This window comes from Nymphaea colorata, chromosome 9 (genome assembly GCF_008831285.2).
Source record: "Nymphaea colorata isolate Beijing-Zhang1983 chromosome 9, ASM883128v2, whole genome shotgun sequence".
Lineage (NCBI taxonomy): Eukaryota > Viridiplantae > Streptophyta > Magnoliopsida > Nymphaeales > Nymphaeaceae > Nymphaea > Nymphaea colorata.
This window is the reverse complement of record NC_045146.1, coordinates 19,859,008-19,874,748: the sequence shown is the minus strand read 5'-3', so window position 1 is coordinate 19,874,748 and position 15,741 is coordinate 19,859,008. Positions and strand designations below refer to the sequence as shown.

The 15,741-nt window shown below is 39.7% G+C and overlaps 1 protein-coding gene across 7 annotated transcripts in view; it reads right to left on the bottom strand.

The window, feature by feature from the left end:
* The window catches only part of LOC116259847 (SNARE-interacting protein KEULE-like), a 38,743-nt gene that overhangs the window by 8,571 nt on the left and 14,431 nt on the right, over positions 1–15,741 (bottom strand). For all 7 annotated transcript variants that reach the window (XM_031637799.2, XM_031637801.2, XM_050079391.1 and 4 more), the window contains 7 exons: positions 6,886–7,074; positions 6,708–6,791; positions 5,720–5,812; positions 5,563–5,639; positions 4,626–4,722; positions 2,989–3,114; positions 2,814–2,909 (listed from right to left, as the gene is read on the bottom strand). In XM_031637799.2, the coding sequence (XP_031493659.1) occupies positions 2,814–2,909; positions 2,989–3,114; positions 4,626–4,722; positions 5,563–5,639; positions 5,720–5,812; positions 6,708–6,791; positions 6,886–7,074 (762 nt within the window). The remainder of the gene's footprint in view (positions 1–2,813; positions 2,910–2,988; positions 3,115–4,625; positions 4,723–5,562; positions 5,640–5,719; positions 5,813–6,707; positions 6,792–6,885; positions 7,075–15,741) is intronic.

The following is a 15,741-nucleotide window of genomic DNA, read 5'->3' as shown; positions in this document are numbered from 1 at the left end:
TGCCATGGTTGAAGTACAGTTTTTCTTTTGACAAAAATAGAAACCTACAATGTGGTCCTTAAGTTGGACATTTTAAGTCCCTTGATCAGGTGCATAAACCCCTTGTGGGCTGACTAACACCGATTAGAACAGTCATAACAGGCAAAAACAAAAGGAAGACCGTTAAAAGCCGTACACTTGTTACAATAGAAGAAAAGGTTGGCGCTATTAAAAATCAAGCTTATACATGCAATAAAGACATTAAGCGACTGGTGAAAAAAAAAAAGTAGTCAAAATTTCAAAGGAAATATAAGCATAATGCCCCACTTCTATATATCTACCTGTCTTTCTAAAAACTGTTTTGGAGACTCCTTTGTAGACTATTTTTCAAAGATTTCTTTATGCAGCCTTCAGAAAGGAAAAAGTTTTCCCCATTAAAATAAGCCATGAGAAGAGTCAAAGAGATGCTATTAACAGAAAAATTTTGAAAAGTATAATTCAAAAAGACAGTTGTCCTTCTTTATAGAAATATCATGAGACAGAGTTATCCGTAATTTGTATCACACGATATGGGCCATACCATGCGATACGTATCCTATACGATACGCAACACGCTGGTGTATTGTAGGCAGATCACCTGTACTATGGGCTATAGGGCCGTATCATACACTATGGCTGATACATCCCTGTATTGCACGATACGGTGATAAAATGAATTTTTCATGGTTTTTCTTTAAGAACTCTTCCCTCCTTCCCTCTTTCTAAACATATCTAAGAGCTGTGGAAGGGGGAAGTTCTGCTAGTTTTCTAGAAAAAACACCCATTTGAGCAATAAATCGTTGATTTAAGGGAGAATTTGCTGGTGGAGGAGAAGGTTTGTTTAAGGACCCGTGAAGAGGATGATACCTTGATTGATGATAATCAAGATACATGTTGTCATCTTGTAATGAAATCTAAAACACTTTAAAGTTGTGATGGATGTTTATTATGTTATTATGATTCTTTGAATTCTCATTTCTAAATGTGTTAATGTATTATAGTTTATGAATGATGTGATGAGTTGTTTATATGGAATACATTTTTCCTGATTTTTTTCTAAATTTTTCTTTATTTTTCTTGAACTTGGTGATTTTTTCTAACTTTTCTGATTTTAAAATTTTAAGTTTAAAAAAAATAATTTACGATACGTTGTGATACAGTGTATAGGTTGGCGTCACCAATACGCGTTACGATATGCCTTTTACAACATTGTCATTTGACAAATGCAAGTAGGAAAAGAACTTCCATAATGGAACAATCTCTAAACTATGGGATCTAATGCATTTGTTAATGGTCATTTAATAACAAAATATCAACATCAAGAGCAAGAAACTTATTAATGAAACTTGGACAATGTTAGGGTATCTCTCTCAATTCTCAGAGGAAATTATGAGAAAAATGACAAAAGATATTGCAATGTCAAGGTTGGAATTTATCAAGGCATGCAGCAGCAACTTTACCAAGAGATCTCCTTTTTTGAAACTTCAAATAAGTCAATGCACATCATCATCCTTCCTGCCCTCTCCCATGACAATTTGGAGCTCAGATAACAAGAATTATCAAAAGTTTAAGAAAAAAAATATCAAGAGGCAATCCTTGAGAATTTACTTCCATGGAGAATCTTTCCAGCAAAAGGGCATAAAAAGGAAAGAGTTAGGAATTCAATTGGACCACATTTCTTCCAACAGATAACAATAAAATGAAATGGGCTGAAAAAGAGGAACCGGGTATGGTGTACAACAAGTTCATAGATTTTGATATCTTTGTGCGTAAACCCAAAGCAACCAAGAGAAATCAGAAGAAGAAGATTTGCGATGGTCCTCTACTGTAATTTCCATCCTTTGTTGTTTTTCTTCTCTACTGATACTCCGACAAGAGGAAACAATAGACAATAATACCAAGAAAAAGATAACAATTAACAAAAAATATAATTGAATGAAATTGCATGGGAACCTAGGTCTCACTTGGCAATCTACTCCTTAGACTGCTCAAGTTTTACCTAAATTTCACAGTAGGCGTAGACAACTTCATAAACAAAATGACAACTATGAGGTATCAAATATAAATTTGGAGAAGCAGATAATCTCAATCATTTCCTGGACTAATTAGTAACACCCCAAGTGCTTGACCCAGCAGATTGAAACCTGCTTCCTAGCTGCCTTATGTAGAGGATTGGAATAAAAAATACATTTGGTTTTGGATATCAAGTTTCAGTCTGGATAGTTTTCAGGTCTGGATGTCCAAACCCAAACTTGATCCAGTTGGCGGGCAAAGGCTAGGATCAGACCTCAGGACCCAAACCAGGTCTTCTTCAGGTCTCAACCATTTAAACGGATGAATAGAGTTATAGAAGTGCGCCCCACATGTCCAGATCGGTTCGTAGTGTTCACCTCAACAGGGACTATTCTCAAGTTCTTCCCCAGACATGGGATGTCACAAAATTCAATGCATTTTATGTCATTTATATAGGCCTCAAACTCATGAAGCATTATCATATCACAATCAGATTGAAGATCACTCGGTCAACTGTAGTCTGGAGATTTGGTTTTCATCAACATTTATCACAGTATAGGCAACAATTAGGTTCAATGCTCTGCATTTGCTGCATTATCTGGATTTGTGCAATCCCATAGGTCTTTAACTTCATGCAGATAAAGGTTCATCGAAATTTGACATAACTTATATCAATATGAGGTTGAAAGATACATGGTCCTGATTATTCAGTGCCTACAAGATTGCAAACCGTGTGTGCTGTCAAACCCCATTTCCAACTAGTAGAAATACAGAACATATACCTGCATCAGTTGAACACCTTTATCTCCTTCAAACTTCTCTGGGTATATAACAGCATAAATCATTAGTAACCGCAATTTGATTTCTGGATTAATGTCCTGTTCAGGAAAAGCAATTCATGTTAAACTCCATAGAAATTTTAATAATTTCCACAAAATAAATCAAAATTAAGGGTACCTGCTTTGTTCTGAGAAATTGGATCACCTCCTTAGGTCCTGCCTGTCCAAAGACGAGATCTTCTTCCAACTGTCCAACTTCTTGAAGTCCAAGTTCTCGGACCTTCTCATTGAGTTTCTTAGCTATCTGCAAAAGGAAAAGTGATTAAATGGAAAAGCAATAACAGCATCAACATCTTTGTGAACCGAAACAGATCAAGTATAGCATATTTTTCTTTTGTGATTAGCATTTTCCACTTTCCTTAGTTTTTCATGGCCTGACGGAAGAAATGTAGGAATTCATGGAGAACATAAACAAGACATATTATAAGCAAGGTCAGAGAATGCAGACTACAACAAGGTGTAACGCTGCCAAGTTAGAAGGAACTATGAGAAGAACTGGATGTTGAAGTATGTAAAATGAGCATCAAGTTTGGCATTTCAAAGTTTCCTTTTTTGTGTTTTATGTTGGTATCTTGGCAGCATCTACTGACTGCATTCATTCATAGAACACAGCATAAGAAACATAGTTAGAAATCAGATGGTTGTCCCCTCGTGGAACAGTCATGGATGTTACATCTTCTAAGAAAAAAAAGGAATGCATGGAAAACATAAAAAGACACACCTTATGAGCAAGCAAGAGAATCCAGACCACAACACGGTGTTAGGCTGCCAACATAGATGGAACTATGAGAAGGAAGAACTGGATGTTGAAGTATGTAAAATGAACATAAGTTTTGGCATTTCATAGATTATTTTAACGTGTTTTATACTTGTCTTGGCAGCATCCACTGATCTCATTCAGCATTCATCGAAAGAAGCAGAAAAAGTGTAGTTAGACATCAAACAAAATTTCCACATCTTCTAAGTGGGTCTTTTGATTAAATTTAGCAAAACCCAATCTCTCCTGGAAGACTCCACAACCTTGAGTAGCTAGTAAAGTAAATGAAAATGCAAGAAGCTTTAAGAAGACATGCTGTTGAATAAAGTGAGAAAGAAGCACTTGACAACAGCACCAAACATTAGAGCATGTTGATGCATGAAAGAACAGCAAGAGATGATCATGCTATTGAATAAAGTGAGAAAGAAGCACTTGACAACAGCACCAAACATTAGAGCATGTTGATGCATGAAAGAACAGCAAGAGATGATGAACAAAAGTAAGTGCTCTCCACAGACAGGGAGCTGTTAGACACAACACCCACCATTTTACATGAAAGGGTAAAAGAAATCGAACTAACAAAAGAACAAATGATGTTCAAGCTTGCGGGAACATATAAGAAGCAGTCCAAATCACGTCCTTTATAAGTTTTTCGGCCTTCTGTTCAACTTTATACATAAAAAGTGGAAAATAAGGGCCGAGGAAATAAACCATGGAGTCACAGTCCCAGACCTGGAGAAAAAAAATTCTGAGGATAAACAGCCATTAGTTTGGACATTTGGATATGGTCAAGAGGTGCCACCTTGACTGTGGCTTGGTTCAGCAAATATTTGGTGCAAAGACTATTAGGGTTAACCTTCCCCTGTACACCAGGAAGTCACTCCCATCACTCGTGTACAGGAGATATTTTTTTGCAACTAAAACTGTATGAAGTGAAAAGGCAAGAAGAAAAAAAAAGTTACACAACAGTAATGCCTATATTCTCTGAAGAAACTAACATCAACATGAGCAGTTAACTTGTCCATCTGCTCAGTGTACTGTGGCAAAGCCTGAACCATCTTCTGCAGATCCCTCGTTGATATGTCGCTTCCATCTCTGCAATTCACTGTACCCAGTCAATAATGCCTCCATTCAAAATCACCATCCATCAGGCAAAGACCCATAGCATGCAAACCAGAAACTTAACACACAAAAAATGCGCTGCAAGATTAAACTCAGAAAGTTGAAATTCAAACAATTAGAAATTTAGACCTTTCAATGACAAAGCAAATTAATCTAGTAAAACCATTTGAAAAATTGTCATAGATACTGTTCCTGGATTTTTAGCAGTGAGGTTTTACACAGGTGTTAATCAGGAAGTTTGTTTCTGATGGGAAAATCTCAGGAATTCAAACATAGAAAACTTTTTTAAAAATATATATAAGAATCATAAATACTTAGATTTTTCTGGTTTTCTAATAAAAACATTGATAAGAATCCAAAATAATAGACATCAAAAGGTTTAAGAATATACTGCACACAACTTTTCTGATAAAGGGGGGAAAGTGTGATATTTCCATTTTGGCACTTCTTTTTCAAATATCACGAATTTTCTCTTTTTTGTGAAAAACTAAAAATTTGTGAAGTACAAATTGATGCAATAGAAAGAAATCATCATATCAACCTAAAACCAGTGTTACAACAGAAATTTAACCAGCATGTATGAAACCATTCCTGAGAAACTGTGATGGACTTAAACTTGGTTGCATAATTAAGTGGCATGATGTCCAAACAAATTATATCTCAAATCTGCCTGTACATACATTACTTCAGATGAGGTTAGGTCAGGTAGCGTTTCCATAAGAATATTTCACGACCATATAAAGTATTTTACATTTGGTTCAGATTGACAGGCTATACAAATACAGTACCATACATGTACTATACTCAACATACCTTGAGCTATGACGAATTTGAGCAGCCTTGTTCTTTGAAAGAAAATTTTGCATCTTTACATGGAGTCGCTCACTAGCCTAAAAATACAGAAAAATCAAAAAGAGATGTGAAGGTATATCAAAATGAAAGCTTGCCAGAGAATAAAAATGCATCTTACCTCGGCAAAATGCAAGTCCCGCAGCTCAAGCCATATAGGATCATGATCTTCCAAAAGAACTTCCTTTTTCTCTGTTTTCCCTTGTGCCATTACCTATATTAAAGCATATCAGACTATAATCCAGTATGCAGCCAAAAGCACATAGGTATACACATAAATTCCTTAATAAGCTAAAATAACTTGGCTGCCTAGGCTTAGTTGTCCTGACCAACCAGAACAACTGGCTGACAGGCACTCATACAGTGTGGTTTGGCCAACTCATGTACGTAATTTTTCCTTTTTTTATCTTTTACAACAGAAAATGTGGTCAAAAGCCCTTCTCTTCTTCTTCTTCTTTTTCACTCTCATTCTTTCCTTTCAGTTCACCAAGCCCCCCTAATGTCCTTTTCCATTTGATTTTAACTTCTTACCTCCCTTCTTTTGTCACCTTTATTTTGTTTCACTTCTTCACTCTTTTTTCCCTTTACCTTTTTTGTTTTCTTTTCCTTTCGTCTTTTTTTGTTATGATCCCCTTCTTATTTTTCTTTTTTATAATTTTTAGTTGGTGTTGTTTTCTTTTTTAGTCATTACACTTTTTCCTCTTTCACTGGTAGCACCTGTCAAGCTAGGAATGTTTTATCATTTACTAATAATAGGAAATTATAGTTGTTAACTAATCATGTACCATGATAAGGCCTTGAATTTACAGTCAATTTTTTAAACTAATTATCATTAATTCACTTGACTTGCTTATTGTCAATGAGTTGTTAAATGCCTATGTCCAATCTTGTAATAGCATTGCTACAACTTACAAGATTTATGATATGTAATATGCATGTTTTACTTTTCTGCTTTATGTTATTTCAATGTATGTGTGTTTATATATTTCAGTGTTCAACTTTCATTGCTTTTCCCTACATTACTCCACAATGTGCTATATCGTTGGATCATCTCTTGCGTTTGTTCAATTGGCTGTGTTTTGTAAGCATGGTATATAGTTATGACATACCTCATATACATATTTATTTCCATCCATGTTTAACAGATCATGGCACATAGCGTCATAGGTCCACTCATGTATCACCGGTGCAATCTGCAAGTATAAAAGCATTTCGCACAAGCATAATTTTAACCAATAATTTCAGATTTATAAATTACCATTTTAAGGTTTCTGTAAAAAATCGAACCTGATCCACCGATCTGTCAACAATCAACAACTCACAAGTCTCTGACTTGGGGAACTGAGGAATGCTAGACTTGTACTTCTCCAGGCAGTTCCACAGAGCATTGGCAAACTTGGTAGGAATTAGATCACGAACTGTCGTTGACGTTTCTGCTGATGAGTTAGCCGCACGATAGCGAACACGAGGAAGTTCCTTTTAAATCAAAGGAAGCAGAATAAGAATGTGACAAATATATAAGAAAAGACTAAGATAAGAAAATTGCTATTACATTTTAGGGAGAAATGAAGCCAAATTTCAAAAAATCAAATAGAGTAACTATGAAAATCCCCACTCTCTAGCATCACTAATGGGCCTAGAGTGATGGGCTGCAAACTGCATGAGACCTTGAGAACAGCATGTTGGGAGCTACTGCCAAAAGAATCTCATGATAGTGTTTCATGATGGGTAAGAATGTGCATTTCCAGGATCTGCTCTAAAAAAGAGTGAACCATAATGCTTGTCTTTGTAATATGAAACAACTTGAAAATTCATTCACATTTCCATAGAAGTCCACATTAATCCGTGTACCATTCTTATCTTGATCGGGTCTACTTCATCATTCTTCTTTGCAGCCATTAGAACCACACAGCCAAAGAGACCTCAATTCTACGTAATTAAGCAACTAGAAGTAGTCCCAAATCACCACCAATATACAGAATTCTTTTCAGTTTGAAGTATAAAACAGAACTGCTAAACAAAACCATCCCCTCCACCCTCCTCCCCCCCCAAAAAAAACAGAAAAAATTTGCTGCACTAAATCCAAGAAGAAATACCACAAACTAAGGCGATTACGCTAAAAGGATATGTAAAATTTCAGACTGCAGACAGAACTCAGAGATTCTAATCTGATATCATAGTAGAAGAATATGAAAAAATCATCGTCAACCATAACTGCCAACGAACCACCAATATCAGCCATCAACAGTGCAGTCAATAGGCCATCAATGTCATAATTATACCACATAAATTACTACTAGAGATAGAAGACGTCAAACCCTAGCATCCATAGCATAAACTTCAGAAGACATCAAATCAGTCATCCACAGACCATCATATCAAAGAAAAAAAAAAAATCACAGCAGTTTGTCTTGACTCCAGCGACGTTCCTACAGCAGCAGCATCATCACGCCCAACTGAATATGATCTTCATATCATCGACAATCTTCAGATCATACAATGACCAGATCTAGGCATCTAATCATCACTGTGACGTGATCAGTAGTGAATAGATCCCTTATCTCCCACATGTCATAGCCCCTTAGGGAATGCTCCGACATACGGTCAGATTTGAACAGAATAATAGAGATGAAGAGGAAGAGGAAGAGGAAGAGAAGAAGATGCAAGAGAGGGGCGGCATCAGGCAGATCCAGGAGGGACCAGCTTTGATACCATGTTGAAAATGGCTGAGAGAGAGAGACAGAAAATCTAATTTCACATTAACCCTAATCTCACGTTATAAGAGATTGGGTAGTAGCTACAAGATTACAAAAACAGTCCAGGACTAAAACAGAAATTATTAAAGAAGGCCTGAACTAAAAATGATAAAAAAAACATAAGAATATAACTAACTTCTAGAAATTGCTAATAACCACCTAACCGATTTGTTAACATATCTTGTGTAGGGAACCGGGTCTGGATCAAGACCCGGTCCCATGGGCACGGGTACCGATAGTGGCTCGGTACCCTAGGCGTTTTTCCCTCTCATTTAATCCCACTTATAGTGTAATAGTTGATTAAGTGGAATAATATTTTCTCTCTCCTAGGGTTGCGGTTGTGCACCTAGGTTAGAGCTTCTCCGTAGTTTTTCACCTCTCTTTGAGGTTTTCCACGTATATTGTGTGTTCCTTCTCTTTCTCTCCATCTTGGTGTGTGTTTCTACATGGTATCAGAGCCAACGCGTGAGAGATCGTTGGTGTGATAGTCGTGTTTCCGCCGTTTTTTGCCGCTGCTGTTTTCGCCGGTTTTTTTTTCTCTGCCGCTGCTGCGCCGTCGCTCTCTGCTGCGCCGCCGCCGTCCAGCGCTGCCAGCTGTGCCGCCATCGTCCAGCGCGGTTGTTCTCTACTGCGTTCGCTGTCCACCGCCGCCGTCCTGCGCCGGCCGCTGCCTCTTGTTTGTCGTCTCTGGTGCTGGGTATTCTTTTCCCTTGGTGATTGTGATGGCCGAGGAGATGTCCCTCAAGATCGATGATGCCCTAGACTCGGGCAGCAATACCAAGAGCGAGATCTTGCCTGTTCAAGTCACCTCCATCCGGCTGAACAAGGATAACTATCTCTCTTGGTCGGCTGCCCTAGAAATTGGGATAACCAGTCGTGGTCGCCTACCCTACATTACTGGGGAGAAGCCTGCACCTTCAAAAACCGATCCGCGATGGGCTACTTGGACGTTGGAAGATAGTCAGGTTAAAGTATGGATTATTAGTTCTGTTTCTGCAGATATTCAGCCTTTGATTTTGCGTAAATCGACTGCCTACGACATGTGGACTGTGCTTGCACGGATGTATGGCCGTAAGAAGAGAGTATTGCGTACGTACCAAATCAAACGTAGCATATACTCTCTTAAACAGGGTGACTTGTCTGTAGCCGCTTTCTTTGCAGCCCTAAAGACTAAGTGGGAGGAACTTGACTACCATGTGAATGATGACTGGCACTGTGGGTCTGATCATGCCTTGTACTGGGACAAAGAATGGATGGATCAGACGTTTCTTTTCCTCGGAGGCTTACGCGATGAATTTGAATCCATTAGGAGCCAAATTCTCAATTGTGACGAGGTCCCCGGAATTGAAGAGGTGTATGCCCGTGTGGAATCTGAGGAACAGCGTCGACAGGTGATGCATATTGACAACAGTCAGGGGAGTTCTCCTTCAGCCTTTGTTAGTCGTGCTTCTGGGATTGGACAGCGTCCTGTTCGGCGGTGTAGCCATTGCAACAAATCTGGACATTCTGTTGATTTTTGTTGGGATCTTCATCCTGAGAGGCGGCTTGTCCGGGGTCGTCCTCCTTCTAGCCGCCGGAGTCCTTCTGTGCCTGAGCCTAGTCAGAGTAGTCCTTCAAATGTTGCCAAATCTAAGCTTTCCTCCGATCAAATCAAAGAACTGCAAGCGTATATCAGCCGGCTGTCTACTACTCAGGAGGATACTTCCACGTCTGAGGGGGCCAAGTTAGCCCAAGCTCTCGTGGCCACTAGTGACCAAGGTAATTCCTCACATGGTGATTGGATTGTTGACAGTGGTGCTACGCATCATATGACAGGGGACCCTAAGATGTTCCAAGAATACAAATTGTCTTCGGGGCAGCAACGTGTATCTATGGCTGATGGTTCTTCTATCTCTGTGGCTGGAAAAGGGAGTTTGTCCTTGTTAAATAAATACTGTCTTCATAATGCTCTTCATGTTCCCAATATTCCTGTGAATTTGTTATCTGTCAGTAGTATTACTAAAGAGCTCAACTGTAATATGATCTTTTCTGCTGATCGGTGTTTTCTGCAGGACTTGGTGACGGGGCAGAAGATTGGGATTGGTTCGGCTATTGATGGACTCTACAGACTGCCTGTGCAGGTTGCGTCCGCTCTTATTTCAGCCACTAGTGGACAGTTGTCAGGCATGGAAGACAGATCTACTATTATGCGATGGCACGAGCGGCTTGGTCATCTTCCGTTTCCATTGATTAAGAAGTTGTTTCCTAGTTTGTTTCATTCTGTTTCCATGGACTCCTTCACCTGTGAAGTGTGTCAGTTGGCTAAACATGTTAGGGCCTCGTACCCTATTTCATTCAATAAAACCACTCGTCCATTTGCTTTGGTTCATTCTGATGTTTGGGGTCCTTCGGGAGTACCCACTTGTCGTGGTTTTCATTACTTTATGACCCTTATTGATGATTACTCCCGTTGTACGTTCGTGTATCTGTTGAAAGAACGTAGTGAAGTTCCCGTTATTGTCAAAAATTTTGTGGCCTTTGTTGAGACTCAGTTTCAGACGTCTGTCCAAGCTTTTCGCACCGATAATGCTAGAGAGTATGTCTCTCAATCCCTAGATGATTTCTTGAAGAGCAAGGGTATTGTCCATGAAACGTCATGTAGTTACACACCTCCCCAAAATGGCGTGGCTGAACAGAAGAATCGCCATTTGCTTGATGTTACCCGGGCTCTTCTGTTCCATCGACAGGTTCCCAAGCGCTACTGGGGTGATGCGCTTCTCACTAGTGCCCACCTTATCAACCGTATGCCTACCCGTGTGTTGCAGGGCCATTCCCCGTACTCTATGCTTTGGCCTACTCAGAATCCCTGGCCTCTTACTCCTCGGGTGTTCGGGTGTGTCTGTTTTGTTCATGACCATAGTCCCACCCTCAAGAAACTTGATCCTCGGTCTGTCAAGGCTGTCTTCCTGGGGTATTCCTCCACTCAAAAGGGATACAAATGTGTTGATCCTACCACCTCTAAAGTCTATGTTTCCCGGGACGTCACCTTCCATGAACATGAGGCATACTTTCATGTGAATCCTCTTCAGGGGGAGTATCTAGGACACAGTAGTGAAGAGTATTCCTCAAATCAGTTGATTCAGTTTACGGATTTCTTGGATTACAAGGCCAGTGACAGTGTGGCAGACACAGTCAGAGATGATAGAGACCGTCACATGGACGAGGGTCTTGTTGATAATCAGCCTACAGCCCGTGATCATTTGTTTGGCCAGATGTACAGAAGGAAGAAGACAGATGTGATTGAAAATGTTGATGTAACCAATCCCAATCCTGTGAGCTCCCCGGATGACCCAAGTCTAATCAATGAAGAGCTTCCTATAGCCCTGCGCAAGAGCACCAGGTCTTGCACTTCTCATCCTATTCAGAGATTTGTCTCTTATGCGAAATTGAGTAAGAATTACAAATGCTTTATAACATCATTGTCTAAGTCTGTTATTCCCAGGTGTGTGGAAGATGCTAAAGAGGATCCTAAATGGCTACAGGCCATGACAGAGGAGATGAATGCCTTTGCAAAGAATGACACTTGGGAAGTTGTGGATATTCCCAAAGGGATTCATTTAGTTGGTTCAAAGTGGGTGTTCAATGTGAAGTACAAACCAGATGGTACTGTGGAAAGGTATAAGGCTCGGCTTGTTGCAAAGGGGTTCAGCCAGAAATATGGTATTGATTATCTTGAAACCTTTGCCCCTGTTGCCAAACTGAAAACTGTGAGGGTCATATTAGCACTTGCCGTGAAAAAGGGGTGGAGCATGGATCAACTTGATGTTAAGAACGCATTCTTGAATGGCAATCTAGAAGAAGAGGTCTATATGAGTATGCCTCCTGGATATGTTCAAAGCGGAAAATGCTGTCATCTTAAGAAAGCCTTGTATGGATTAAAGACAAATGGATACAAACAGGGAAATGGTGATCACACCCTATTCATTAAGCAGAGAGATGGCCTGGTGAGTCTTCTTCTTGTGTATGTTGATGATATGAGATGAAGAAGAGAAAAAGAAGATGAAGGAGAGGTTAGCTGCTGAATTTGATCTTAAAGAATTGGGTAAACTAAGGTACTTTCTGGGGATAGAGATTGCTCGGTCAGAGACAGGGCTGGTTATGAGCCAAAGGAAATACACTCTGGATCTTCTAAAGGAGACAGGCAAACTTGGATGCAGACCCTTTCAAACTCCAATGGAGTCTGGTACAAAGATAAGCATCAAAACTGACAACATCCTAGATGAGGAAGGAAAAGGGCGGTATCAGAGGCTGGTTGGTAAGCTTATCTATCTTACTCTTACTCGCCCTGATATTACTTATGCTGTGAATGTGTTGAGTCAGTTTATGCATGCTCCTACTGATTGTCACTGGAAGAGTGCAGAAAGAGTGTTGGGGTACCTAAAGAATGACCCAGGAAAAGGATTACTCTATACTCAGCAAGACCAACTTAATATTGAAGGATACTCTGACGCAGATTGGGCCGGATGTACTGATACTAGGAGGTCTACCACAGGGTACTGCATCTTTCTGGGAGGTAACCTGGTTGTATGGAGAAGTAAGAGGCAGGAAGTTTGCTCTAGATCCAGTGCTGAGGCTGAATACAGGGCTGTGGCTATGGGAGTTACAGAAATGTTATGGTTAAAGATTCTCCTAGCAGATATTGGTGTTGAAACAGAAGAGAAGATGAGGATGTACTGCGACAACAAGTCTGCAATTAATCTTGCGAATAATCCCGTTTTGCATGACAGAACTAAACATGTGGAGATTGATCGCCACTTCATACGGGAACGCATAAATTCAAAGGAGTTGATCCTACCTTATATGAAGTCTGAAGATCAAATTGCAGATGTTCTAACCAAAGCCTTATGTACATCTCAATTCGAGAAAAATGTAAGCAAGCTAGGCATGTTTGACATGTATGCCAAGCTTGAGGGGGAGTGTTAACATATCTTGTGTAGGGAACCGGGTCTGGATCCAGACCCGGTCCCATGGGCACGGGTACCGATAGTGGCTCGGTACCCTAGGCGTTTTTCCCTCTCATTTAATCCCACTTATAGTGTAATAGTTGATTAAGTGGAATAATATTTTCTCTCTCCTAGGGTTGCGGTTGTGCACCTAGGTTAGAGCTTCTCCGTGGTTTTTCACCTCTCTTTGAGGTTTTCCACGTATATTGTGTGTTCCTTCTCTTTCTCTCCATCTTGGTGTGTGTTTCTACACGATTAAAACTTATTTTCCAACAAGCTCCAAGGACAACCTCTAGACCAACCATGTAACTCAATTCCCATCTAGAAGTTGGAAGAACCCCAAGCTGAGACCCTCCACGGCTCCACCTATTCTGCTGCATAATCACCTTCATGATCTCTTTACTATGGCATCGATTAGAAATAATCCTTTGACAAACCAAAAAACAAGATGCTTGGAAGATGTGACCGTAGCTTCCAAAGGAAGGAAAGGATAAAAGTATATCCCAAGCCTTTAGTGTTTCTATTTGTAGCCAAAGCCCCTACCAGGGACTTTTTAACATTCCATGCTACATTACAGCTGGGATGACCAGGTGGTGTTTGTATCCTTTTTCTACGTAAATTGGAGGCAAATTTTCCTTCCTCTGCTGGACCAGGATTTAACATTACCAGAAGCAAAAAAGGGCCTGCAAAGGGTACCTGGTTTTTCCCCTTCACACAATCCAAGTCATCAACACCTCCTCCCTATACACAACACAATCCTTAGATTGAGTAACATCCATGCTCCCTTGGCTTCTGTCTGCCATTGGTTGGTCACTGATATCCTTTGATCAACTGAGGTTGTGCATTCTCACCTTCAAAACACGATTTGATGGAGGGAGAAAGGAAAGGCAAGGGAAACCCTCCAGCTTTGCTAAAAAAGAAAATCTAGCCCAATGTGACATCAGGAGGAGCAAGGCGAGCTATTGATCTTCAGATTTCAAAAGGTTGGCCAGCCCCAGAGGTTTTACATCTTATTCACGGTTTTTCAGGGAACTTGTTAAGTAAATTTTGGAATGTTCAGGAAGGGACTTGGAACCTTTTCGAGGAGCCTATCAGTCTAGAATAGAGACCATTCGGTTCCCAATTTTTTGGAAATGTACATATGTAATTATAATCTCATTTCTTGAAATAAAGGTTGGAGGCCTACCGCCCATGCAGACATTCTCCGGACATCAGGGGGAGTAAGACAGCCAGAGGTGAAAGCCCTTAAAAAGAAGCATGGAACCTTGGCTAGTGGTCAGTGGTAGTCTTAATTGAGAACCAAAGTAGCTCACAACATTAGTCAACCTAGTGGTGGAATGGTGTAACACCATAGTTAAGGGTGATACCAATGTGCAAAGTTAGCCCTAATGATCTTTTAATCGCATCAGGCAAAACAACCTTCATCTTTTGAAGACATACAATAGCTTGATGTCTTTGTTCTCATCATTTTTACAAATATTGTTGATAAGTTTATATCAGTGAGGATTTTTCCTAATATGGATTGAGGGGACTTTCTTTAAGGAATTCAAAAAAATTGAAAAATATAACAAATAATAGAAAGCCATGAAAAATTGAGTTTTCTACTAATTTTCTTACAAAGATAATTGATAAAATTCAAGTTAACTATGAAAATTGTAAAGAAGCATCAAAAGATCAAAATATATTAAAGCCTGATTTTCTAGAAAAGTGAAAAACGGCAAAGAAAGCACAACCATTTTCATTTTGGCACTTTTCTTCAAAATTTTGGAATTTGTTCACTTTTTCTTTTTTTCCTTTTTTTTCTTTTTCATTTTCCCATTTGTTCTCATTTTATAAAGCATTGATATTAGTGATAATGGTTCTTTCAAGGCTTGGTGATTTGGAGCCTCAGGGCTCACCCCCATCTTAAGGGGAAAAGAACTCGATGTCCTTGTTAGTGAGTTGTTTTCTCATGGCTTCTGCATCATTAACCAAATCTTATACGTCAAATACCTGAGGATACAGTCTTAACCTTGTTCTAAAGGGCCAAAAGGAGGATCAATGGTTGGTCTGGAAACACTAGGACTGAGACCTGGCCAAAGAAATTAGCTAGGAGCCCCAAGATTGACCTTTTGATTATTTAGGCCATTTGATGCACAGGAAAAATCTTGTGCATCGGTTGAAAACGGTACAGGCGGGTAAACTTTCACCCGTTCATCTCATGACGAATCAAACACCGTGAAATTTCACCCAAAAAACTCGTATGATCGGGTGAAATTTCACGCGGAAAAAAGTCTGACCTGTTGAGGTCAGACTTTTTCGCGGAGACAAAATTGAGAACCGTTAGGGCTCTCAATTTTTTCCCCCTTTTCCCAGTCAACGCCCTTCTTCTCCTCTCCTCTCTCGCTGCATCACGCTCACTCTCT